The sequence below is a fragment of the Tasmannia lanceolata genome, unplaced genomic scaffold (genome assembly GCF_043159265.1).
Source record: "Tasmannia lanceolata isolate RefF3 unplaced genomic scaffold, GAP_Taslan_0.1 ptg000013l, whole genome shotgun sequence".
Classification (NCBI taxonomy): domain Eukaryota; kingdom Viridiplantae; phylum Streptophyta; class Magnoliopsida; order Canellales; family Winteraceae; genus Tasmannia; species Tasmannia lanceolata.
Window position 1 is genome coordinate 481,733 of NW_027518690.1, and position 27,721 is coordinate 509,453.

The 27,721-nt window shown below is 40.9% G+C and overlaps 2 protein-coding genes across 4 annotated transcripts; both read right to left on the bottom strand.

Annotated features, from left to right (window-relative positions):
• Positions 1 to 1,483: 1,483 nt before the first annotated feature.
• LOC143889395 (uncharacterized) lies at positions 1,484 to 9,626 on the bottom strand. Its single transcript, XM_077393575.1, has 5 exons — positions 9,112 to 9,626; positions 8,080 to 8,150; positions 3,367 to 3,472; positions 1,951 to 2,083; positions 1,484 to 1,857 (listed from the first exon to the last, which is right to left on the bottom strand). The coding sequence occupies exons 1-5, from the start codon at positions 9,285 to 9,287 to the stop codon at positions 1,687 to 1,689; spliced, it is 657 nt and encodes a 218-aa protein (XP_077249690.1). The 5' UTR covers positions 9,288 to 9,626; the 3' UTR covers positions 1,484 to 1,686.
• Positions 9,627 to 16,635: 7,009 nt separating this feature from the next.
• Positions 16,636 to 27,721, bottom strand: LOC143889396 (Zinc finger C-x8-C-x5-C-x3-H type family protein). 3 transcript variants are annotated; one of them, XR_013254830.1, is made up of 10 exons: positions 27,014 to 27,721; positions 24,960 to 25,115; positions 24,692 to 24,829; positions 24,398 to 24,556; positions 22,087 to 22,179; positions 21,210 to 21,326; positions 20,028 to 20,102; positions 19,103 to 19,326; positions 17,084 to 18,418; positions 16,636 to 16,922 (listed from the first exon to the last, which is right to left on the bottom strand). XR_013254830.1 is itself a non-coding variant. In XM_077393577.1 (9 exons), the coding sequence occupies exons 1-9, from the start codon at positions 27,368 to 27,370 to the stop codon at positions 17,173 to 17,175; spliced, it is 2,562 nt and encodes an 853-aa protein (XP_077249692.1). In that variant the 5' UTR covers positions 27,371 to 27,721; the 3' UTR covers positions 16,957 to 17,172. The 3 variants fall into 3 exon arrangements, 2 of the variants coding, with proteins under 2 accessions (XP_077249692.1, XP_077249691.1); XM_077393577.1 differs by lacking the exon at positions 16,636 to 16,922 and having other exon boundaries at positions 16,957 to 18,418; positions 24,960 to 25,112; XM_077393576.1 differs by lacking the exon at positions 16,636 to 16,922 and having other exon boundaries at positions 16,957 to 18,418.

Genomic DNA, 27,721 nt, shown 5'->3' on the forward strand with positions numbered 1-27,721 from the left:
GGGTCACCCTACCGTGATCAAGCTGGTCCCAAGTTAAGATGTGTGGTTTAGAGCAATTTCGAGGTGGAGCCCACCAGATGGGCCACCCTACCTTGATCAAGGTAGGGGCCCAGTTAAGACTTAAGCTGGGTGGCTCCAAAGGTTGGATGGTCCGATTAGAGCAATTTCAGGGCCATGATCTGAGGTGGAGCCCACCAATGGATCACTCTACCATGATCAAGCTGGGGCGGGCGGTTTCATGGGAATTTTTTTATTAGGAAACTTTTTTCAAAGAAATTTTTATTGGAATTTTTTCTAAAGCGATTTTTTTAGGGAAGTAATATATCCGCCCCTTTTGATCACTAGGAACACCCATTGTCAGTGTATTAATGACTAAAGAGGGGCTGCGGTACTTATGTCAGAAGAATTCAATGCCCCCGATTGCCACACACACCGACAGGTGGTGTTCCTGCTGATCAAAAGGGGCAAGTTTTTTCCTTGGTATTTTTTTATACCTCATAGTATGGGTGGGGCCTATCATTTTTACAGCTATACAAGTAGACTTGGCAAACGGGTGGGCTGGGTCGGGTTTCACCGGACCTATAGAGGTCCGGGTCAAACGGGCTGGGTAAAAAATGACCCGGAAATTATAGGTCTGTACGGGCCGGGTGAGCCCACGGGTCACCCGTTTTTTTTAATGATTTTTTGTTTTTTTGTTTTTTCTTCTATTTTTGTTTTTTTCAAAGGAATTTGCTAGCCACCTCCGCAAAAGGCTACTTTGCACCCATCATTTGCAATTGCATGTGATCATGTGATGATAGCCATTTATGTTGACTTTTTGGCAGGTGCAATCTGCAAAAGATGTGTCGAAATACTTTTCTGCAAAAAGGTGGGTAGCAACAATAATCATGCGAGTAAGGTGCTAAGTTTTGGAGGAAAATTACCATAAAAAGGCTTCAAATTAGAAAAACTACAGAAAAAACACAAAAAAGGTATCTCTATAGAAAAATTACAGAAAAACTATGAAAAAAATGCATCAACATATGAAAACTAAAGAAAAAAAAGGCCAAAAACCATTGTTTCACTTCTTCTCCACGGGCACGCACGGGTCACGGGCCAAATGGACCCGCGGGTCTAGGTCACCCGCGGACCATTTTATGATGTGGCAAGGCCCACCATCTCTAACGAAACCCATGCATATGATGCGACCCACCATTTTACATACATGAGTGGGCCCACCACTCCACCCATATACATAGGCTGGGCCCCACAATTTTACAGCCTATTTTGATAGGGTGAGTCCGCGATCTCCAGCCAAGCCCATGCATAGAGTGAGACCTGCCATTTCATAAACGTTTTGACTGGGTGAGGCCTATTATTTTGCACCCATGCATAGCACGGGCCAAGAATGCTAGAGCACATGAAATTAGGCACACGAATTGATCACCATCAAAATATTTGGATTCCCCAGTTCCATCTCCTTTGTTTCTAAAAGTACCAGAGGAATTGAAATGCATTTCCATTGAACAGAAACACAAATATCACCCCAGATTGGAGAAGAGTTTCCTGGTTAGCATCTGATTATCTCTCAAACTCAGTAACAATTTGAAGGCTACAATGTATACACCAGCTTGCTGAAATGAAGCTTATATACAGTTATTATTATGTATGCAACGGTCCAACCTCATCAATGGTAAAGAACAGATGTTAGACATCCCTTATCTTGAGCTTGACTTCGGCGTGGGGATTGAGTGGCTTCTTCGGACTCTGAGGAGGAGAAGGAGCGCTAAACTTGTGAACTAAACATTTGAAACATGGGAGGAAGACCACATAAAGTACACCCAAAATGAAGGGCGCTGCCACGAGCCAGCCTAATAACTGCAAGAGAGAAGTTCCAGTTTGGGTGAGATTTTGTGTAGAGATGAAAATTGATAGAAAACGAATATTTTTAGGCAAATTAAGGGTGTATACAGCGTGGACGAAGCTAAGTAGAACTTCTCGTGAAGCTTGACCTGTCACCACCTTCTTCAATGCATCAGAATTCAATGGAAAATGTGGGCCCCCGGAGATTAATTCGCCGAACCGTAAGAAGGGGACCACTAGACTGGACAACAGAATATACTAACGGTGATCAGAGCATAAACATGAATGTAGAAGTCAGTGACTATGTATGTAACAGTTCACACAGTATAGTACTATTTTCCATTTCAATTGACATTCTGAAAATTAAATGTCATACAAAACAAAGCCTAGAAGAATGAAACTGTAATTTTGAATCATTAACTCTTTTTAGTATTTTTCTTCTTTAGGGAATTGGTACAAATACAGCAAATAATTAAAATATGGAAATGTAAGATATAACCAAATACCACATTCTCGTTCCACATTCAATCTCAGTAAATGCGTAACATTCCATCGCATTTCTACAGAGTAGTGACCCATGATTAATCATTCATACGAATCTAACAATGGAAATAATTCATCTTTGTATGCCAATTGCAAATTAACTTCATCTCCACTCAGGTCATAAGACTTGAGTTGAACCCATGTGCTATTCCATCTTTGATTGAACTGTACAATTCAGGTAAGGTCAACCAAGATTCAACTGGAACACGACAGTCAGAATCGGCTAATTCTCGGTTAGATCCTTCTTTGCATTTTTGAATAATGGCAGTAGGAATGCATTTGCCGTGCCACCATCTGGAGGTCAGTGGCGCCGCCAAGAGTGGTGGCATTTGCGTGGACAGTGGTTCATAGAGACACATGTGATAATTGAAGAGTAATATAGTCATGGGTAATCTCCATTTTTTTCTTTTGCTTATTCACATTATCTAGAGAAAATAATCCATAGAATCTGTGATTATGTATGACCACTCCTATGGCAATGGATGCTCTTGCTGATCTCAGGAAATAAAAAAGAGGTTAACACATATAGCAATACATAGCAAAATTATGTGGTTTTAGAGGTTGTTGCATGAAACATGGAACATATTACCAATGATGGGGTTTTGTAGAATGAGTAAAGCAAACACCTTACCTTTAGCAAAATGTACAAAAAAAGGCTTTCGAGAAGGGGAAAGAATCTATGAATTCAATTATTTGTATTAAGATATTTTCCCCTCATAGTGTAAAAACACATGCAATGTGGTAAGTTGTCTTCTCGGCTTTTGTTGAATGTATGGATGCGTTGTGTGTTCCTATGCACCTTATACAGTTATACAAGTAAATGGAACCAAGTCTAAAAGTTACAGTGCCACACTAGTCAAGAGCCAACAAGCTATCAAGTAATAAATAATTTCACAAGATGCAAATAACATGGGCACAATGCTCATATAACCAATTGCAATAGAAAATGATGGTTTCTGGAAAGGGAAAAGACAACCTCACCTCAACTCTATAGGAGTAGCAACAAAATTAGCAAGCATCACACTAGGTGCATGGCAAAGATGTCCAAGCAATGCAATAGCCAGCGCACAGAGAAATACAGTGACTCCTGTTAATGAATGGATCACTGAAATCAGTAGTACTTTTAAAAACAACATACAGGTGATATCAGCAATCTTTATACGACAAAATTTGTCAAGTACAAAGCTGCCTCTTATAAGAATGTTCAGAAAATCAAGCCAAACCTGCCACTCCAGTTAAGCAACCGATAACACGGATTCAGCCAAACATGAAAAAGTATAGATGAGATTTTTTATCTTTCATTTTGACTTTTATCAATATTTAAATTACATGTTTTGAGTTTTCTTAATTTCTTTATTTGAACATTCATATTTAAATCTAGCCCTTTTTATTAAGACAAATATTGTAACAGAAAGACAGTTTGATACTTGAATTTTGAAACATAAGCAATCAGGCTGACCAGAGAAACCAGCTATCTTCCAATTAGGAACTTTTACCACCACAGCTATATTTTTTGAAATGAAATTTGTTTGATTTCCCCAAGTCAAACTCAGAATTTGGGAGACCGATTTCCAAGCTGAGTCCAAGTTTTTGAACAAATAGGTTTGTTTAGGCATGAAAAGTTTGTGTTCCTTTGGTGTTACTCCAGTCAGATTTGTTTATCCATGCAATGTACCAAATCCTGGTGTGGGCAGGACACATTTAAGCTAGTTCCAGGAGTGTATCTACGCTTGTAATTGGGTAATATATGCAAGTGGTAAATTCTTTCATATACAGCTAATTCTTTCAGGACCATTCATAATCCATTTGTTTGTGACTTTGTGGATCCTCCCTTGCACGGGCATTCTCACATTCAGCTCTTGGACATCTGCATAGAAACCTATGTTTAAAAATGTGGATGTGAGTCAAAATGCGGCCAAGAAAAATCCTGATAGACTTGGCGCAGATGCAACCAATAACGCAGTTGTCGCAGCTGAGTATTCGGTTGACACAGTCATAACTCGGGAGAGTCAAAGGAGTTTTTATTGACACTGTAGGGCAAAACGCGGAACGCGGAACGCGGCCAAGGGGAAAAGAGAGTCAACTCAGGCGAGTCAACATACAAGGCCATCCACTTATTTAGACCGGAAGTAATGAACTGACGTAAAGCAGTCGCTCATATCTCAGAGAAATGCAGATTAAATGAGTCTCATTAGAATGCTTATTTCCTTGCTCCAGGTGTGGCACAATGGCCTTATGCGGCAGGACTGCTGCCTATGCAGGAGATCGAAAGGAAAGCTTGTCTCAAGATGGAAGCCATCAAGAGTATGACAGCAACCGTTATCTTGTTCAGCAACATATTGGGTGTAGTTGGGCACCAAATTTTGCTGCTTTCTTGGATTTTATAACAGAAGTCCAATGTCATGTGCATTGCACATGGTGAACACTTCGTTTTGGTAGGTAAGCTGGGGACCTCAAGGTTGAGATACAAAGCCTCAATCATTGAGGTGGTGAACACTTGAACTGGATCTAATCCATTGCCTCAATATCGTGGCCCTTGTTGAAAAGAATAAGACACAGAGAATCCCTTCAATCCACTAAATTCCATTTTTCTCCTAAGGACATTTTTGGCAGTTATTTTTTTAAATAGTACCAGATTTATTTAAAGAGAATAGAAGCAAAAATAGCTTAAACAATCTGTACATCCCACATAGTTGGCCAGACGATCGGCCCTCTCATTAGAATCTATATATATGTGTGTGACTGGAAAGAAAATCCCTTCCTCTTGAGACATCCCAAGGTCCAAGACCAATGATACCCTGATAAAAGTGAGATGGTATGAAGATTACATGAACACAGATATTAATACTTTATATTGAAGTAGCACATGTGGGTTCAACACGAATTTAATACCTATCAAAGTCCCTCCGCATATTAGCATATTTTTGAAGCAGCGAATTACGATTGCGAGAGCACCCAGCCATTGTATAGAGGCGGCTACCACATTTGAAGATCATTCTTGTTTCGAGACAGTTCAATATTGAAACACGGCCTCAAATTGCCACACATGATGGCTTCGCCAATTGTGACAGTTATAGGAAAGATTTTGGGATGTGGAATTAAATCACTCAGAATGTTGTATCTTATTTATGCTTCATTTTTTTTGAATGGAGGAAAATTCATTAGAAAAAAAAAACAGGAAACCAGATGCTACAAAGGTTAAATAAAAGCTAAAAGAAACTCTCAAGGCGACAAATGGTTATAAAGAGCTAACCCTTCCTTGGACACCCCCTCCCTCGCCAATCTGTCTGCTGCTCCTTTGGCCAATCTTTTGGCATGTTTCATCAAAATGTCCGATCCGTGCACCAAATCTCGGATCTCATCAAACCAATGGGTAAATCTCCATGGGATGTCATGGGTTCCCCTGAGCCATTCTATGACATTGAGGGAATCCCCTCAATTACTAGGTGGTTCATTTGGGAAAGGTCAATTAATCTGTGTCCCTGAAGCAAAGCTCTAACTTCCGCCTCATTTGAATCCGTGATACCAATAGGGTCGGAAAAGGCCCATAAAGTGTTCCCATGTTCGGCTTTTGTTCGGTGTAACATGGCTACCAAGAGAAGCGAAGAGAAGAGAGGAAGAAATAAGAGAGTCTCTCTTAAGGGAGCTCCCGTGTAACCTCAACCATCATCAGCCCCTCAACCTCAACCTGAAGCATCCGCACCACCTGTACCTCCGAAATGCAGCATATGCCTCAATTGAAGAGGAGAAGAATCTAATGCGCCTTCGCTCTGACAATCGATTTCACATAGCATGCGTGGAGAGGTGGATGAGCGCGGATATTACATGTTCGTACTGACACCAGCCATTCGAAGTCAGTCCTGCTTGAAGAAGAGAGAACTACAATCTTTCAATGGTGTGGAGAAATGAATTCTATTTGTAGTTCTGTTTGTAGTTCCTCTCATGTTTCCGTTTCACAGGTTCCCGTGTTTCCACATGAACAAACTTATGGGAAATAATAGGCCGCTGCCTATTAAGTGGCCCCCATTGTGAATAGGCTGCTGCCCAAAATTCTTACAGAGGAGAAAATTCTTCTAATGCCAAGACCTACTGCTTTTAATGGCTTGCATACCTTCTTCCATTTTACTAAATACAATTTTTTCTTCTCATTCGATCCTCCCATAAGAAACTTCTCTGTATTTGTTCAATGCGGTTTATTACTCATTGGACATCTAAAGGCAGAAAGGAAATAAATGGGAATGTTTGCCAGCACCGCTCCCACGAGCGTTATTCTCCCTCCCAGAGAGATTAGGTTTCTTATCCACGTGTCTAGCCTCTTTTCCACCCTCTCTATTACAGGCTGCCACACCTTTTTGTTAGGCCTCCCAATCCCCAAAGGAAGACCGAGGAAACTTGTCGTTTTACATCCTAATAAGCCAGGAACAACCTCCAACTCCTCTCAGTCCACATGGATCCCCAATAAGCTTGATTTACTGAAGTTTGATCTCTGTCCAGTTATTGCTTCATAACGCCTCAAAATGGCTTCAGGTTGAGCACATTATCCCCTTCTGGCGAACTGAAGACCAAAGTATCATTTGCACACTGAAGGTGGGAGACTTTTAACGATCTGGACTCTAACCTGAAACCTTGAATCAGTCCCATAGTCTTGCCCTTGTCCAGCAATCTACTCAACACCTCTGCTACCATCACAAAAAAGAAGGGGGACAAGGGGTCACCTTGCCGTAGGCCCCTACAAGACTTGAAGAATCCCTTTGGAGAGCCATAGAGAACCATGCTGAGGGCCTGCACTGCCTCATTCATGCACGCCATCGATTCCCAAACCCCATTCGACCCTGAACATAATCAAGACAATCCCACTCACTGTGATCATGAGCTTTCTCCATGTCCAATTTGCATACAATTCCTCTATCCCCATTCTTCAAAGAATAGTCTACCAATTCATTAGCAATTAGTGCACAATCTAAGATCTGTCTTCCATGAATGAATGCCAACTGGTTTGTCGATATTATCTTTGGTAGGATCTTCTTCAATCTCTCCGCCAGAACCTTGGTGTGAACCTTATATAGGCAGCCCACCAGGCTAATGGGGCGAAAATCTCCCAGTTTGGTCGCGACCTTCACCTTGGGGTCAAAGCTATGAAGGTAGCGCCAGTGCCATTGTCCAGGTCAAGGCCTCATGGAAATCAGAGAAGAAAGTATGTCTGGTTTTACAAAGTCCCAACAAGCTTGAAAGAGGGCCAAACAAAAACCATCCGGTCCTGACGCCCAGAGCAAACAGACTTATCTATTCTTCAAAGTTCTCAATAGAAAATTTCCCTTAAGAGAAAAAAAATATCATTGTTGGGCTTGACAACAATATTCTAAACTCAACTCAACTAAGCCTTTGTCCCAAACTAGTTGGGGTCGGCTTGACAACAATATAACAACCATAAAAGCATCTGCGCTGTCTGATCATGTTTGTGTCTTAGTATTTGTCATAATTTAATATTTCAATTCATCTACTATTTTAATTTTTTTTTTTTGGTTTCAAAAAGTTCTATTGAAGGTTTATTAAACAGCTGAGCCTCTATAGAAATTTAGCTGAACCAACAGAATAGTTTCAATACCTGAGTGAAAAAAAAACAAGAAATTGACTAGTTGGATATTATCTTTTATTGAAAGAGTCGGAATATAGAAATGAGCAGAAGTTTCATACCACAAATTGGGAATACTCCCAAAGTTATGCCAAGAGCCGCAGAAAATGCCAATTGCTTTGGTTCCGCACCCCTAACAGAAAGAAACATAGGAATTTCACAACAATTTCTTGACAGCTTGTCATCTCCAGAGAAAGCAAGATCATATGACCAGAAAATGGAAACACGTTGGAAAACCATTGGATCTAAGTACTAAATTTCATAAACATGGCAAATTTGCAAGGAGAAAGCAATAAAGAGAACGTCGTGCTGATCCTAAATGAAAGTAATACATGCATATAATTTTCAAAATCCAATCAATTTGAAAATAGAGAATGGAATGAGTACGGTAAAGAATACATTAGTGTCCTAGCTGAAATTTAGTAGAAGGAATATGAATTTTTTAAAAGCCAATCAAGTTTGAAAATGCAGAATCTCCCCCCCACCCCCGGGCACTGTCAAAAAAAATAAAATAAAATAAAATAAAAATAAAAGAAGAAAAGAAAGAAAGAATAGAATGAGCACCCAACATTTTAAAATTGAACTCCGCCAATCGTACAGTGTTCTACCAAACAGATGGCAAAAACAACTTTAGAACAGAAGGGACAAATTCAGTCCCAAAAGTTTCAGACAGAAAAAACCTAAACTCCTCCAATTTCACAAAGATAACTAAAATTGTGAAAGGAAAACTTACTGAATTTTACATTTCCTAAATGAGAAGAGGAAGGAATTAAAATACATCCCACAAAACAAATAAAAGAACAATATAAATAACGTGAAGTCTGCAAAAATTTCGAAATTAAAACAATTTATACAGTATAAAGGATCTGATGCATCTCAAGACAAAAACAGATAAAGTAAAACCCAACTCTTTTCAACAAGATGTTTGAAATTATTGTAAACATAAACACAAAAAAATAACCCAACTCGAATTGCTAATCAAATCAATGCATTATGCATATGAAAGATCAATGACTTATAAAAGAAAGAAAAAACAAAAGCCACAAAAAACAAGATAAAATGAAACCAATCAAAAAAGAAAAATGCATAATTACCTCCTGAGTATTTGCACAAGAGGATCAATGATCTTCTTATTGACCCATGTCATTAATGGGATTCTCAGCATTTTTGAGTGAACCCTTTTGATCAAAACCTTTTTTTCTTCTCTTTCAACTTGCTTTTCTAGAAATCCTTCAGACCCAAAAAAAAAAAAAAAAAACCCTAAGCTCATATAGTCAAAGAGGCCCCCCTCCTCCCCCTTTTGAGAAACCAAAGATTGGAAGAGATTTTTGAAATGGAATTCCTTGGATAGTGGACAGAATATTTCCTGCTGGTATGTTTCAAGAAAACCCTTTACAAATACGGTTGAGGAATAAAAATTCTAATGGAATTACTTTGAGATTGATTAGAATTTTGCTCTGGGAATATTTTCTACATAACCCTTATGATCAGATCTTTCTTTCTTCTATTTGAATCTTCTCTAATTCTCTTGTCGGACAAAAAAAAAAGAGGAAAGAAAAACTTGGAAGAGGCTTTTCTAGTGGAATCTTGAAAGGGTAGAATTGGGTTGAGCCACATGATATCGCCTGCTCATGCATGGACCCCACCAGAGGTAGCATCACAAAATCACTCCGATCAGATAATCCTAACCCTTCGATCAAGCGGTTCACATTTGAACGGTTAGAAAAAACAGAGCAATGGTCAAAATTCTAGGCAAAATATTGTGTGATCCCAGTCCTTTTATTTCTGGAGGTCAAAATATCGGTGGTTTAGGATCATCCCATGGGCAGATTATTTTTGAGGTACGACCTCTCTACGGTGGGGGCCAACAAATGAATGGTTTAGACCATTCAAATTTGTGGGTCCCACTTTTAAATTTGCTGCCAAATTTTTTCATTAAAAAATATATGCTCTAACATCTATTCATGTTATATGATACATGCTTATATTTTCCCTTGAAAAAAAACAGAAATTGTATTGTGCACGCACCGTAGGGCACATATTTTATTAAAAGTGCACTATGGCCCACAGAGGTTGGATCATCCAAACCACTCCTTTGTCGTGTCGAATAGGTTGTTCTCCATATCAACAGATCGAAGGGTTGTGATCATTTTATTTTGATGATTTTCTGGGTATTTAATTAAGTTGGGGCTGAATAAATGAATAGTTTCGAAGGTCCAGCCCTCCTGGCCCCACTCTATTTTATAAAAAAATGTCTGCAAGTCCTTGCAAACACCATATAAAAACTCCAAAAATAGGGAAATTATATGGTGGCCTAAGTCCCAAGTAGGTGACGATCGAAGTGCCACCCTTGATTTTTGATCCAACAGCAGCTTTTTAAAAAGTGGGCTGCTGTTGGATCAAGTATAAAGGGCAGTACTGCTCGCACGGGACTTGACAATCGGGGATTATACTAATGATTCATAATGATTCGTACTATTTTTTTGCTCCAAAATGCTTAGATATTTTGATTTCTAAGGCAATTTTGTTGGTCATAATGGGGAAATTGGTCCCTACCAATATTGCCTAAAGGAGTTGATAGGGTACGAAAAACAGCAACTAATGAGCTGTCGACACGTGGCCCCGGAAGGGCCCACCACAAACCCAACTGCTGCGCAAGGGTAATTCGGTAATTGCCTAAGAGTGGGTGAACCTAAACCCACAAAAGGTCCGACACTTGTCCTGGGGTAGGTAATCCAATCACCCAGGTCTCCCTCTATAAAAAGGCTCTCAAGGCTCAGAGCAAGGGTTAATGACTTCTAAGCTACCACTCATAAATTTTTGGCTCTGCACTCCTGCTCATACTGACTTGAGTGTCGAAGGGCCCGTCCGGAGCAACGACTCCGGGTTGGTCTTCTGACCTCGTGCGCTCTTGTACAGGACTCAACTCCTTCACTTCGGCTCCTCGGGTCCTCCAGCTCAGCTCTTACGTCACTGCCGTATCTGTTACCGATTTTAGGCCTAACAGATTGGCGCCATCCGTGGGACTCCGAACTAAAAGCTGTTCGAATCCCCTATACAAAATGGCAGGGCGGAAGAGTGATCGGGTACCAACTGCACGAACTACCCGAGCTGTAGTACATCGCGGGGTTCGAAGTGACCGAATCGCCTCGCAGGTAGTAGCTCCCTCTGCAACAGCAGAGCAGAGCCCGGCTCATTCAGAACACCTCAATCCTACTCCCACTCCGGATCAAGTGCAAGCTCTCTTCCAACAGATGACTGCTCTTGTCGATCAATACCAACATCTGATCCAAGCGCCTCCCCAGCATCCCCCAGAGGCCCCATGACCTGTACAGGAAAGGTCGAGTGCCCACAGGGGAGAGCCAGTGCGCCCTAGTGGAAACCGGACCCACCACTCCACAAGGTGAGCCCATCATTCCAGAACCAGGCAGGCCCATACAGAGCCTCGCCACCGCTAGAGGTCACGATCTCGCTCCGCGCAGAAGCACCAAGCCAAGGAAGACCGAGCGCCGCGGGAAAATCCCGGCATCATCGAAGGAGTCCGGAAAGTCACTCCGGCTTCGCCGCGAGCCCCTCAGTAGAGAAAAATAAGTCGTTGGGCCGAGCAGACCGGAGGGCTGACCCAATGTTACGGAGGATAGAAGAGATAGACCACCGTATAGAAGAGCTGGCAAATGATCAAGGCCGGCCCGCTGTGAAGACGTACTCAAGTAAACCTCCGTTCACCGATAATGCTATGAATGCGCCAGCACTTAGAGGGTTCAAAATGCCGACGGTTCCACAATATGACGGAACCACCGACCATGTGGACCACCTAGAGACGTTCAGGACTATGATGCTCCTCCACGGCGCCTCTGACGGATTCCTCTGCAGAGCATTCCCGACCACACTGACGGGCGTGGCTCGGGACTGATACATAAGGATCAAGCCAAACTCCATCAGCAACTTTGAAGACTTTGGGGACGATCTGGTCCGCAATTTCATGAGCAGCCGGAGGCCAAGGAAAACAACAGCATCCCTGATGGCCTTGCGGCAGGAGGATAACGAACCCCTGAAAACATTCGTCAGCCGCTTCAACAGAGAGGCTCTCCAGGCGCCAAATCCAACGATTTCCGCCGATCAGTTGCTCGCCAGAACCTGCACTCACTGGCGGATCTGATGGCTGGAGCCGAGGAGTACCTAGCCGTGGAGGAGACTCTGGCGGCCTTAGATTCAAACCGGAGGAGGACCTCTGAAGAAAAGAACCCTACCAAGCTGTGTAGGGATGATAAAGCCCCGAGAAGAGAAAGATCCCCACAGAGGAGGGAAGAGAATTACACCCCCCTCAACACCTCCAGGAGAAGCATACTAGCCGCAATCGAGGGAGAAGAATTCGTAAGATGGCCAACCAGGATGATCTCAAAAGGAAACAAGAGAGACAAGTCGAAGTATTGTAGGTTCCATAGAGACCACGAGCACGACACAGATAAATGCTGGCAACTCAAGGAAGAAATCGAGCTGCTGATTAATCGGGGGTACCTAAAAAGGTATGTTAAAAGTAATGGCGACGGAAAAGAGCGCAGGGGGAGAAGCCCTCATGGCCAAAGCCCTCGACGACCCCCACCGTTTCCTGTGCGGAACCAATCTCCCCCGTCGTCCAGTCCACAGCCGGAGATACACCGATCCCAGCCCAAGGGGGTCATCAACACAATTATGGGCGGACCAGCTACCGGGGGTACATCATCTGCTGCTCGAAAAGCCTACGCACGCCGAGTCAACGCTGTGCACACGTGCAACAAGAAGATAAGGACAGAGAACGAGATCTCCTTCTCAGACGCAGACCTCGACAACTTGATACTCCCCCATGACGACGCCCTGGTCATAACCATGCTAGTCGCGAACTGGGAAGTGAAGAAGATCCTCGTCGACAACGGGAGTTCGGCCCACACTCTCTACTACCATGCATTCGAGCAGATGATGATAGAAAACGACCGCCTAAGGCCGACGAACTCCGATCTGTTCGGTTTCTCAGGGGAGGTCGTGAAAGTGGAAGGACAGATTGAACTCTCAGTCCTCGTCGGAGAGCCGCCCTGTCAAGCTTTCACAATGGTCAACTTCTTGGTAGTGAGGGCCACTTCGGTCTATAACGCTATCTTGGGAAGTCGATGCCAGAACCTCATCCGTGCAGTCGCCTCAGCATATCACTAGAAAATGAAGTTTATAACGCCAAACGGCGTGGGAGAAGTCAGAGGAGATCAACCACAGTCCAGGGAGTGCTATGCCATGGCACTCAAAGGCAAAAATGCATCAGAATCGTTGCCGATTGAGCTACTTGATCTAAGAGACGAAGCCCAGGCGACTGAACCCGCCGAAGACCTCAGAAAATACTATCAATAGCCTGCCGCCCGACACAAAAGCGGATGCCATTGTAATTACGCTTGTGTGGATAATGAAAAAAGGCTACTACTTCTTTGCAAAGTTCCGAGTTCCTCAGATCATGCCGCTGCTTGGTTCACCCCGGCTCGTCTCCACAAAGAGTGGAAGTGCACTCCTGGTCGGGAACGGGCCCGCGCAGAAAAACCAAACCATCTCAGAAACCCAGTTCAGTAAAACTTGGGTACTCGCTGCTCGGTTCGCCCCGACTCGTCTCCACAAAGACCAGGAGCGCACTCCTGGTCGAGAACGGGCCCGCGCACAAAAACCAAACCATCTCAGAAACCCAGTTCACTAAAACTTGGGTACTCGCTGCTTGGTTCGCCCCGACTCGTCTCCACAAAGACCGGGAGCGCACTCCTGGTCAGGAACGGACCCGCGCAGAAAAACCAAACCATCTCAGAAACCCAGTTCACTAAAACTTGGGTACTCGCTGCTTGGTTCGCCCCGGCTCGTCTCCACAAAGACTGGGAGTGCACTCCTGGTCGGGAACGGGCCCTCGCAGAAAAACCAAATCGTCTCAGAAACCCAGTTCACTAAAACTTGGGTACTCGCTGCTTGGTTCGCCTCGGCTCTTCTCCACAAAGACCGGGAGCGCACTCCTGGTCAGGAACGGGCCCAGGCAGAAAAACCAAACCTGCTCGGAAACCCAATTCACTAAAACTTGGGTACTCGCTGTTTGGTTCGCCTCGGCTCATCTCCACAAAGATCGGTAGCGCACTCCTGGTCAGGAACAGAACCGGGCAGAAAAACCAAACCTGCTCCGAAACCCAGTTCGCTAAAATTTGGGTACTCGCTGCTTGGTTAACCCCGGCTCGTCTCCACAAAGATCGGAAGTGCACTTCTAGTCAAGAACGGGCCCGGGCAGAAAACCAAACCCTTGCAAAAACCCAAGTTCAATAAAACTTGGTCATCCGAAGCCGTTCAGAGCATACATGGCCGGACATGATATTTCACTTCAAAATCCTGGTCGTCCAAAGCCGTTCAGAACATCTCCAGCCAGACTGGATATAACGCGTGGGTAAAACTTAACCTGAAGAAGGTTCATCCGTTCCTCAAGCCGACCAGGATATAGCGCAATGCGCTACAGGACAAAACTCTGGTCATCTGAAGTCGACCAGGACTCGGTGTGATTCGCTGCAGGACAAAATTCTGGTCATCTCAAGCCGACCAGGATATAGCGCGATGCGCTACATGATGAAATTCTGGTCATCTCAAGCCGATCAGGATATAGCGCAATACGCTACAGGACAAAACTCTGCTCATCTGAAGCCGACCAGGACTTGGCGTGATTCTGGTCATCTCAAGCCGACCAGGACTGGGCCTGATTCGCTACAGGACAAAAATTTTGTCATTTCAAGCCGACCAGGATATAGCGCAATGCGCTACAGGACAAAAATCTGGTCATCTCAAGCCGACCAGGATATAGCTTGATTCGCTAAAAGACAAAATTCTGGTCATCTCAAGCCGACTAGGATATAGCGTCATCGGCCCAGAAGGCTTGACCGGACAGATTTCACTCCAAGTTTCTGCCCATCCCAGGCAGCCCAGAAGGCTTGGCAGGACAGATTTCACTCCAAGTTTCTGCCCATCCCAAGCAGCCCAGAAGGCTTGGCCGGACAGATTTCACTCCAAGTTTCTGCCCGTCCTAGGCCGCCCAAAAGGCTTAGCCGGACATATTTCACTCCAAGTTTCTGCCCATCCCAGGCCGCCCAGAAGGCTTGGCCGGACAGATTTCACTCCAAGTTTCTGCCCGTCCCGGGCCGCCCAGAAGGCTTCGCCGGACAGATTTCACTCCAAGTTTCTGCCCATCCCAGGCCGCCCAGAAGGCTTGGCCGGACAGATTTCATTCCAAGTTTCTGCCCGTCCCAGGCTGCCCAGAAGGCTTGGCCGGACAGATTTCACTCCAAGTTTCTGCCCGTCCCAGGCCGCCCAGAAGGCTTGGCCGGATAGATTTCACTCCAAGTTTATGCCCGTCCCAGGCTGCCCAGAAGGCTTGGCCGGACAGATTTCATTCCAAATTTCTGCCCATCCCAGGCCGCCCAGAAGGCTTGGCCGGACAAATTTCACTCCAAATTTCTGCCCATCTCAGGCCGCTCAGAAGGCTTGGCCGGACAGATTTCACTTCAAGTTTCTGCCAGTCCCAAGTTGCTCAGAAGGCTTGGCCGGACAGATTTCACTCCAAGTTTCTGCCCGTCCCAGGCCGCCCAGAAGGCTTGGCCGGATAGATTTCACTCCAAGTTTCTGCCCGTCCCAGGCCGCTCAGAAGGCTTAACCGGACAGATTTCACTCCAAATTTCTGCCCGTCCTAGGCCGCCCAGATGGTTTGGCCGGACAGATTTCACTCCAAGTTTCTACCCATCCCAGGCCGCTCAGATGGCTTGCCCGGACAGATCCTTTCACTTCATTTTTCCAGCCGCTCCAGAGCACGGCCTCATACTTCCCAAAATCATCACAATGACTTGGAGAACTGGGGTGTAACTGATGGGTTATGAAAAATAACAACTAATGAGTTGCCGACACCTGTCCTGGGATAGGTAATTCAACCACCCCAGGCCTCTCTCTATAAAAGGCCTCTTAAGGCTCAAAGTAAGGGGTAATAACTTCTTAAGCTACCACTCCTAAATTTTTGGCTCTGCACTTCTGCTCATACTGACTTGAGTGTCGAAGGGCCCGTCCGGAGCAACGACTCCGGATTGGCCAATTTTAGGCCTAACAAGAGTGATAGAGATAATCTATAATTTGAAGGTGTTTGGGCTTCTATAATGTGGATGGGGACCTATACCAGTTTCACCTCCCTCACGAACAAGTGCCTCAACTCAAAATCAGCCCTTTCACTTTTTTTGTTAAGGGCTGAGAATAATGCCACTAAAAATAGTGCTTTTATTCTTGAATGTTTCAAGAAGGCATCCTCATACAGTATGTATGTTTAGGTAATTGAGGGTGTTCATAGGATGTGGCCCACAATGAGCCTCACTATGAATGGGCCATATGCATTGTGCCTCTTGATAATAAAACTCCTAGGAAATTTCGCGGAAAGCCGTTTGAGGCACACTTTTGCAGGGAGACGATAGCCAGGCAGGCCCACTTTTTAGCAGATTTTGTCTTATTATTTAATTCAACCGAGGTGGTGGTTGTATCCTGCGAAAACGAGCTGGGAAATGGCTTTAGGCGATATTTCCTAGCAAATCCCTTAAATAATATACGATAAAAGGTCCATGTGTAGCCATTAAATGGGCTGTGAGAAAACAAAGAATCAAAGGTCAACATAAACAGCTACAGACCAGAGGGATTCAAACCGTTTATCTGTCAGGCCTTGCCATGGGCCCATGCATCAAAATCAGCACCCGTTGGACAGTTCTAACCCTCAGATGTGTAGCCAATTGGACAGAGGGGAAAAAAAAATAATCAACCGTCAACATTCACAGCTACAAATCAGAGGGTTAGAATCATCCGGGAGTGTATTTTGAAGCATCGCCCATCCATAACAAGCCTGTACAAGAAAAAACATTTTGGATCATTCAACAGTAATAAAACCAGTATAATGGGGATATTTTGATAAGTGTGTTCTGTACAAAGGAAAAACATTTTCAGATAACTACGAAGTTTAAAAAGATTAGAAACAGACGTGCTGTTGGACAAAACAATACTTACAAGCTTTAATCCTCTAGAGTCATAGCTTCTATGGAGATTCTCCAGTTTTATCCTCCATGTCCTCGGCCTGAAAGAATATTGGAAAGTGATCAGATTCTCAATCGCTTTCTAGATACCTTCTTCACTGATTTCTGATTCTTATTATCACAATCACCAGTTTCATCCTCCATGTTCTTCTCATACTCTTCATTTTTCTTATGATGCCTTTCCCTTTTGCGGCCACTATGCTCATTATGGGTATCCTTTGAACTATTGATTGGGTTGTTAGATTCTTCAGAGGTAATCTGTCTTAGTGCTTTAAAACTTGGCATGTGTGGTGACTGATCACAAGCTCCTTCCCATCTTGAATCTGATTCTCTCCTATCACGGCCACCATAAGAATCGCCAGAGGAAAAACTCTCATTGTCAGTCCACCGTTTTCTGGACTCAATTTTGTTGTTGTCTTGTTTGTAATAATGGGATTCGCATAACTTGCTGTTTGGTTCAATAGAATAATGTGTCTCCTTTTTCTGACTACTAATGGGAGCCCTTTTGCTCGAATAATTAATGTGTCGAACTCTGGTTTTGTCCGAATAATCTCCACTTGGATCACAATCGGACAACCTATATCCCCCAGTATATCGTTCATGATTATCAAGTTCATTATCCATGGATCTTTTGGGCTCACCAGGGCAGCTTGTTTCTGTTTTCAAACAACTTGATATCACCCTCCTGCTCAACCTGCTACTATATTGGTCTCCACTTTCATCAGAGTAGACTCCAGTGGAATCACAATCATTGTATATTTTCTCCCTTTCCCCTTTGTGATTGTGGCTATCAGATTTCTCTTCGTGTTTTTCATTCTCACTGGGAGAATTCACCTTCTTTCTCCGGCTACTTGAGTGCACCCTTGAAGAACTACGATATCTGTTTCTATTTTCGGAGTATTTTCTGTCTGAATCATGATCATGGGCTCTATAGTTTTTGCGGGATTGATGACCTTCGGAATTATTGTTCTCTTCAGATTGAACACACTCGTCTGGAAAATCCCACTCCTTCCGGCTAGCCAATCTTCTTGAACGACTACTGTGTTGGTCCCTGTTTTCATCATAATAGTCTTTCCCAGAATCATGACCACGGGCTCTGTACTTTCCATTGTGTTTATGATCATTAAAAATAATTTTCTCTTTGGATAGTTCATGATCATCAGGAGAGACTATTGTCTTTCTCTTGCTCGAGTAGTGGCTCCTGCTCGATCGATTACTATGTTGAGCGCCACTTTCATCAGAGACATCCCCACCAGAAGCACTATTTTGGCTATCCTTATCGCCATATCCAGATCTTCTAGAGTGATACCTGCCATATCCACATCTGGAATTATGCAAGGGAAAGTAGCTAGGAGCATGGTAAGTGTTAGATCACCCTCTACACGGATTAAATAAGACCAAGACTTACATTATGAGATGTAGAGTTGCCTTGGTAAAAAAAACAATCAAGACAAGCTTTCATGTGGAAAGAAATCAAAATGATCCAAGGTGGAGAACTAAATGATTATATGGAAACAATGCCTTCTTCAAATCAAGCAAAAGAGTTAGGATTTTAGAAAATAAGATTTTTATACTTTTCACAAGTGTCAATTATGCACTTCAATGCAGTGTTTCAAAATGCGGATACGGGTCAGAATGTGGCCGAAGAAAATCCTAGTTGACTCGGTGCAATGTGGTCGAGTACTCGGTTAACACGGCTGAGTACTCTGTTGATGCGGCATAATTCGGGAGAGTAAAATGAGTTTTTATCAACTCTATATGGCAAAACACGGAACACCGCCAAGGTAAAAGGGCGTTGACTCGGGGGAGTCCACAATGACGAGGGGGACTATTAAAACTATGCTTCAATGTCTCGTGTTTTTAGCCTCTTGCAATCTTGCACTCCTCTTTAAGGCTTCCGGTTGCAACTAACCGCTGTCAACTGGTGTGGATCATGTTATAATTTCTTTAAGGTTTTATCAAATTATCACGAAGTGATGTGTTAAAGCCATACCTGCCACTGTTTGCTTTTCTCTTCCTGCTATTATTCCTTGGAAGCTCCTGATTTTCCAGCACCGTGTGCTTGTTGTATTCCGGTTCATCTGAAGGGCCAAACAAAAATGCCATCTTCTTCACCCAGTATTTAGGGGGTGGATTATCCCAATCAGCCCACTCATAATCTCCACCAGGGTTACGAAAGCAGTGGATGAAGTTGCAGGCAGTCCCATGAGAGCAAGTCTGTTAAAAAAATGCCACAGCAAAGTAAGATCATTGGGAGAAAAAACAACCAAAATTTGAAAAAAGATAGATAACCAAAAGCTACATCCATTCCAAGCAAATAGAATAATACATACAAAATGCATTTTAACACAAAACCAAACTAGCATGAATGCACAGACCATGTGAAGTAGAAAAGAGGAGAAAAGAAGAGAAGAGAAGAATAGGAGAAAGAGGAAGAAGAAATCTGTAGAGGGGAGAAATCAATCAATCTTTAATCATCCAAAAACTAAAATCTCTAATACATGAAGCCTATATATAGGCCATTGAAATAAAATTCCATGGACAATGCCCTAACTCTAAATAACATGGAAAATAAAAACCCTAAAACTAAATACCATGGAACTAAAAATCCTAGAAACTAAATAACATGGAAATATATTCCTAGAAGTCCGAATGAGCAAATATGCCACTTATTGGGCCTACAATCTGCATCACCATGTTGTCAATTTTTCATGAAAGAGACTCACTTTCAAAACTATCGATTGCCATGGGGGGTGTTGTATTGGTCTGACACTTTAAAATACAAATAAGCGCATAAAGTATGGGCTATTCACCAAGACTTTGGAGAATCATGGGAGAAAATACCAAAAGCCAAGAAAAAGTTGAAAATAACAAATAACATAGACGTTCCACTAAAGGAAGGTAGGCAGTTATAATACCTTAAACCTTGACTTCATGTATTCCCCACATATGGCCACTTTCCATCTTGTTACACCAACGAACTCACATGTTATCTGTATGTTAGCAAAACTAAAATTAGAACAATGGTGACTGAGATATGATGGCCGTAATAAAGGAATTTAAAGTTTCATTACTTAATGAGAAAAAGATTTTACATCTTATACGCAAGACAGTGTTTAAGATCTGAGAGAATGGTTTAGGGAAACAGATAAACAAACAAGAGGGTAATTCAATTGTTTATTCTGGTGTGTTTGCCTTTTCCATGTCGATTTTGCACCCAATGCTAGTGTGCCTTCCCCTTTTTTTGGAATCTAGACATTCATTTGTGATTAGCAATCTATCAAGAATTTGTTGGTTAAGATTTTATAAAAGACTATGTATAAGGCTAACGAGGTGGAAATCTTTAATCTCTATAGCTCTTGCTTTCTTCGTGATGAGAGCGATGAAGATTGAGTTCGACCCCCCTTTCTGATCTTACCTCTCATGAAATTCCTTGAAAACCTCAGGTAAATCACCTTTAATATCTTCCCAAATGGCAATAAAACACCATCGGAAAGCCATTTCATCTCGGTGCTTTATCTCTCTTCATTGAAAAAACCTTTTAACTTTATTTCATCTTTTTCAAACTCCCTTTCCATCCATTCCTTTCATTTGGATGAAAGAGATCTGAAGTTCAAGCCTTCCAGTTTTGATCTCATGGTTTTACTTTGGAATATAGGCCATGAAAGTAAAATCAGTAACAGCACTTTTTATCTCACTATCTTGCAACATTCTTTCATTGTGCCGTAATGAATTGATGGATTGCATCACATCAGCCATCATATGAAAGAAAGACGTATTCTTGTCACCCTCTTGAAACCAAATAGCCCTCCAATGTATATTAGTATCATTCATTTAGCAAGAAAATAATTAAAAAGGAAGCCCCCATATACTATGTTTATTCCTGTTGAGATTATAAAGATGTGTATTTCTACCACCACAAGAGGATAAAAAAATTGAACCCACCATTCAAAAAAAATAATAATAATAAAATTGAACTGAAAAGTAGCATAATGATACAAGCGATCAATTTCTATTCCATGTGATTAACGACTCAAAATGAAGTGTCCATGCAACAAAACAAGGAAAAACATTAGCTAGATGGAGAAGAAATTATCTACCTGTCTACCAGCAAAATAGCGGCCATTTATAGAATTATAAGCAAGTACAGCTGATTCTAGGGACTTGTAGTGCACGTACACATTTCCACGCAGATGAAATGAGCCATTTTTACACACCTGAACAGAAAAATCAGATTCATAAACTATGAAATGGGAACTAACCATCTTCCCACTAAAGGAAATCTGTATATGTGCTCAAAAATTCTAAATAGAAAGGTCAAATCAAGAAAATTTCACATTTTTTCCTTTGTCAGAATTTTCAAGGTTTAACAGATATAAACTTGACTTGGACCTGGAAGAGGGCCCGAGCCCTGATCAAGTGAAAACTTGGTAAGTACTTCATCTTTTCAGGTACTTCTTCAAGTCATAAAAATATAGGAAAACCACTGAATACAATCATCCCATTTAAATCCCTAGGATGCACTCATATGTTACAAGTTGGATGGCTATCAAAGGAAGGAATTAAATCGTGTGATCATTAAATGGCAACCAGCCAACCAGGTAACTGAAAGTTAGTACAGAAGAAATACATCAAACAACTAGGCTAATGGAAAATTCAACACTAGCAACTTATAACCAACTGCTTTTCGGGGCACAAACACTTTCATAAATTTATCAATGATTAAAGGAATGTTGGATACAATGGGTTTTCAAGTATTCTGTGATTTGAAAGACAAACAGAGTCTGCCCAATTGCCCATTCGCTTTAGAGATAATATTACAATTAAACAGGAAAAAAAACATGAGTTTTTTCAGCTTTTCTTTTCTTTTTTTTCTTTTTTTTTGTGAATGGTAATTTTTACAGTCGAAAGTAGGAAGTAGCAAGAGTTCGTTTTGTTCAACAAAAAGACAGGTAAGAGTTGGTGGCACTGAGCAACCTTGAAATTAACAATTTCCCCAAACTTCACGAACTCTGTATGGACATCTTCATAGAATTCTTCGTAACAACATTCAACCTCTTCATCTGTATACTGAAAAATGCATGAACCAAGAAAGTAAGTCAGCCCCAAATAGATGCAACAAAATTTACGGGTCTGTAAATTAGGTTTTCCTACTAATTATTGATAGATCAGTCACTATCCTAAATATAAATCATCATGCTAGACAAAATGCCAACCTTGGAAATCACTGCTAGGTGTCATAAGGCCAAGAAAATGGCTGATTGTACATATTTAATAATTTAACATGATTCCATGGGTTGATTAATGTATATGCTACACCTCACCAATAAAATTGCTGCAATGAAACAAAAATTGCATGCCAAGAAGTAGAATACAATATGTTATGTTCGGGTACTTCTTCCTGAGAGTCAAACCATCGGAATTAATAGCCCACACTGGCAGACGACCTCGAACAGCACCCCATACAGAAAGTAGCCAAAACCTACTAATTGTTAAGGAGCTGAAACTAATAAGCTAAAAGTGATACATGAAAGAAGCCATCAGAAGTCTAAACAGGAAAAATAAACCTCTAGAACACACTCAACACGACATAACAGCGAAGGTCTAAAGTCGTTATCACAAGAAAGTAATAAACAAAGATAAGTATAAAAGATTTCAAACAAATCAACCTTTAACTAGCATGTAGGTTTAGATAAACTCTGAAGAACGTCAATTGAATATTTGGAAGCCCAAGGATAACCCACTCACAAGCTACATGGTAAAGGTAGCATAGGATACAGAACTGCTATAAAAGTTTAATCCCCGTCTTCAACCAAGGCCAAAAATCTTGAATCTCCACCAAAGTGAACCTTGAGATGAATTTCTGATGTAGATAAAGTCAAGAACAGCAGAAAACCTTTGTGATAGAAAAAACCTACAATCATGCAGGCTTTCGTATAAAAGATTATGCAACAAGAAAAGACAACACCCACAAAGTTTATGCAGAATTTATGACATACAAAAAATATTCAATCAAGAGATTGCAGGATTAAAACAATATATAGGTAACAGAAGAAATTATTAAGGGATTCAATATATAACAAGCTATTACAAAGAATATTGTAATAGTCTTATGCCTGATTCATGGAACATTGTATTACGTGTAGTTAACATATCCATTGTCACATAAATATAGCACATGTTTGGATTTTCATCACCATCTACCATTCTCAACACAGGGAAAAATACTTTTACCAGCTCTTTGGTCTCTTCCAAATGTCAGTAACCACAAGGGGTGAAGGCCAAATTTTGCATGCACTATATCTTGCGTTGCATTTGTTACATACAAACATCAACCTCAGTATTGCGCCTAAGAAGGCTTTCCAAAGCTATGTTATTGGTGGCAAAACTTTTGATGTCAGGCCATGACAATTATGTACCAATAATGAACATGTTCATTAGATTCACCGTACATGGAGAATTGTAAATGAAAGTCTTTCTTTTCTACTCATCCCAAGTGACTTTTGAGTCGATTACTTCTTCCCAAGGCCTTCTAATATTAACTCTAGACATTAGGACATTAAGAAATTAGGAACTACATGGAGATCAACATAGATTATGTCTCCTATCCAACAAGTTTTCCCCTTCAGGTTTATAAAATATTTCATTATTTGTTATAACTTGGACTAAATTTGCCTCTCCAATTTTATCAACCACCTCATCCATAAGTGTGAAGAGATAGTCCACACCCTTCATTTAATTTAACACATCTATGGAAATCGATGGACTTATGAAAAACAGTCTCATGACTACAAAAACCCAAAAATTAATTATACATTGTCTGCTAGGTCTAGTCCAACCATTACATGTAATAGTGACCCACACCCACCAGCTAACGGATGAGTTCAATTCATAGTCAGACTTTTTCTGTATTTTTTTAATTAGCTTTTTATATATTTTGATCGACTCGTTCAACTCACCAAAGTTGACCCGCTAAGGCGTATGGGCAACCTCCAAGCCATTTCCATGTTTCAAATCATTGGATATAACAACAAGAAACAACTTACTACTCTGAACAAAGTCTAATTATTAGTGTTGTTTCAATGTGTTCCAAATGAATATTTTAATTCTCTACTGAATGCTCCAAAAGAGTATTTGACTTGTTTGTTTCTATCTGTTCTCTAGCTGATATTTCTGAAAAACAAAAATAATTTTCTAAAAACAGTTTAAGATAAAAAACGAATAGAAGATAGCAAAAATTGATCATCAGGATACGGCATCAGCCACATGAAAGCAATATCTTACAGACCTCAAGCCCCTCATCCTGCTCCCAAGCGAGGCCCGGGCCATTGTACATGTTCTTGATAAGTAATGTGCAGGATTTATCAGGATAAAAATGAACTCTGCTACAACGCGATCCAAAACGGCAGGCCCCAGTTTTAATGTGGAAAGGACAATGGGCTTTATCCTACCAAGTAAATTGAAGAGAAGATAAGCAAAAAATACCCGAGAAAAATATCAGATACAAAATAAGATCTGATGAAATTTCTGGACATACAAAACTAGATAAAAAAAAAAAGAAAGAGTTTCCAAAAGGGAGTACTTGTTCAGTTCCAAAATTTGGAATTTCCTGAGCGACAGTTTCAAACACTTGTTGTGCCGAAACAGAAGATACAGATTTGTGGGCAGCAAAAGACATAGATTGTGGAGGAAGAGGATTTGATGTAGGTCTGTCAGCATCCTGAAACATTTAGAGACATTAACAGAGAGTCTTACAGTCCACAAAGCACTTTGTAGATTTCTCGTACGATCTAAAGAGTGACACATGTTCACAGCTATAAAATAACTTAATTTGAAGTTATATATAATACCTCTATGGCCAGTTGTTGATCAGCAGTTTTCTTAGCAACTCTGACCCTTTTCTTCTTGACAATTATTTCATTTCCTTGCCAGATGATTTCCGCAGGCCCATCTTCTACATATTCCCAGCTATCATCTTCATTCATCTCATTCTCTTGCTCCATCTGCTAGAAGAGACGAATAAATGTAAACAATCACCAGCAGACTGTTATCATAAAAAAGAAAGTGCTTTCTTCTGATAAGCAAGCAAAAAATAGTATTGAAAGATTATATAAGAAAAAATATGCTTGATCAGATAGCAAATAATTGTGAATTAAGAAATTATTTGTATAGGGTTTGTCCCTTTTTGTTCAATGGGATTTCTACAATACAATCATGTGAGACAAGGTGGATTATTTCTGGGATTCAACCAAAAATTTCTAACATCTGCCCTTCTGCTAAGCTTGTTTTAAAAAATGAATGTCGCCAGAACTTGGCCCACATAAATAAGGCAAAATATAAACCAGAAATATGTAATAGCGATGTGAAATAGTAAATTAGCGTGAAACTAAATGTTAAAAAACTCGTGCCATTCCGAAATCAATTGGTGGATTCAATTACATTTTGGGGGGATATTTTATTGTAATCAAGAGTATAACAATTTCCAAACAACAAAAATAAATAAATAAATAAAATAAAATAAAATAAATTCCAATCCACATTCATGTGAAGGTGCATGTTAGAATGTATTAGATCAGCTATGAAAAGATCTGACCGTCCGTTGGATCATTATAGTGGTAGATTGGGAAGTTGCTTTAGTTATGTATTTTGAATTCCAAACACAAGTAGTTATAGGCAAGTTAAGCATATGTTTTTCATGTAAACTACTTGTAAAACCCTTTATAAATATAATGCAAATGCAGCCAAGGTTGCATTGAGTTTTCTCCATATTTTCATAATCTTTCAATAGTAAAGTGAAATAGTAAACTAATGTGAAAAACAATGTTCGAAACTCATGCCATTCCGAAATCAACCTCACAGTTTCCTAAATTCAGTTTGATTGAGTCTTGAAACACACTCAGAATACCATAACTATTGCCCAAAAGGAACTCTTTAACCAACGGTTTAATAAAGCAACAGAAATAAAATCAAATAGAATTAAAAAATGAAGCAAAATAGATTAAAGATACCGCGAAATGAAAGAAGAAATGTAACAGCAACATGAAATAGTAAAATAATCTGAAAAACAATTTTCGGAAACTCATGCCATTAAGAAATCAACCTCATAGTTTTTCCAAATTCAGCTTCATCAAGTCGTGAAACACACTCAGACTACGATAAAAATCGCCCAAAAGGAGCTCACTATCCAATGGTAGACTAAAGCAAGAGAAATTTAATCAAATAGGAACTAAAAATAATCAAGCAAAATAGTTTTAAAAAATGTGCTTGATCAAGTTGTGAGACAAACTCAGACTACGATGAAAATAGCCCAAAAGGAACTATGTATCCAATGGTATAATAAAGCAAGAGAGATCGAATCAAATAACAACTACAAAAATCAATAAAAATAATTTAAAAAATGCTCTTGATCATGTCGTGAAACACACTCAGACCATGATGAAAATTACATAAAAGGAAATCAGTATCTAATGGTATACTAAAGCAAGAGAAATTGAATCAAATAGCAACTAACAAAAATCAAGCAAAATAGTTTAAAAATACATGTGCTCTCTGTGATTCTTCTAGAAGCTTCCGCCTTATAGTAAATTAATGTGATAGACAATGCTTGAAAATTAATGACATTCCAAAATCAACCGTATAGTTTTCCAAATTCAGTTTGATCACGTCTTGAAAAACACTCAAACTACAATAAAAACCGCACAAAAGGAACTCTGTATCCAACAGTATACTAAATCAAGCGAAATTGAATCAAATAGCAACTAATTTCAAGCAAAATAGTTTAAAAAAATCTGTTTGATCAAGTCGTAGACTATTGTATCAAACGGTATACTAAAGCAAGAGAAATTAAATTAAATAGCAACTAAAAAAAGCAATCAAAATAGTTTAAAAAAAAAAAAAAAAAAACCTCTGCTCTCTGAGATTCTTCTAGAAGCTTCTGTTGTGCTTCTTCCTCGGCCTTCCTCTTCTCGGCAGCTTCAATCCACAACGTCTCGCGCTCTTCGAACTCTTTCTTCTCTCTTGCCATGATCTCAGCTTCTTCCTTCTCCTTTAATCGGATCCTGATCTGTTCTTCCGGATCGTTCAATCGAGCTTCTTCCTCCTCTAATTCCTTCAAAGCAATCTCTTTTCTTATATTCTTCCTCTTCATCTTCTTCAAAACTTTCCTCTTTTCTCTCCGGCCTAGGGTTAGGGTTTCTGATTTCGGAGAATTCGAATCGAGACATCTCGAAGAACTGTCTTTTTCGGAGATCGGATCCTCCATTTGAAGCAGAGAAAACAACTAAGAATTTGAAATTTCAGAACTGGAATGGAGAAAGAACTGCTCGAAATCCACCGAGAAGAAAATGGTGCATTAGAAGATTTCAAAAGCCAATCGAATCGGACGTGGAATCGATGAAGGAAGCATAGATTAGGGTTCAGAGCATCCACAAAGAGGGTTTGAATGAATGAAATCGGAATGTTTAGGGTTTCGAGAAACGGAATGAGATGGTGAAATTTTAAGGAGGGCGTTCGCGGGTTTTCGCTTGCAAAAAGTAGAAGGGAAGTGATGTATTTGCCCCCTTTTCTTCTTCGGGGCACTGGCTCGAGTGTATTTGTGAAATTGTGAGTCAGG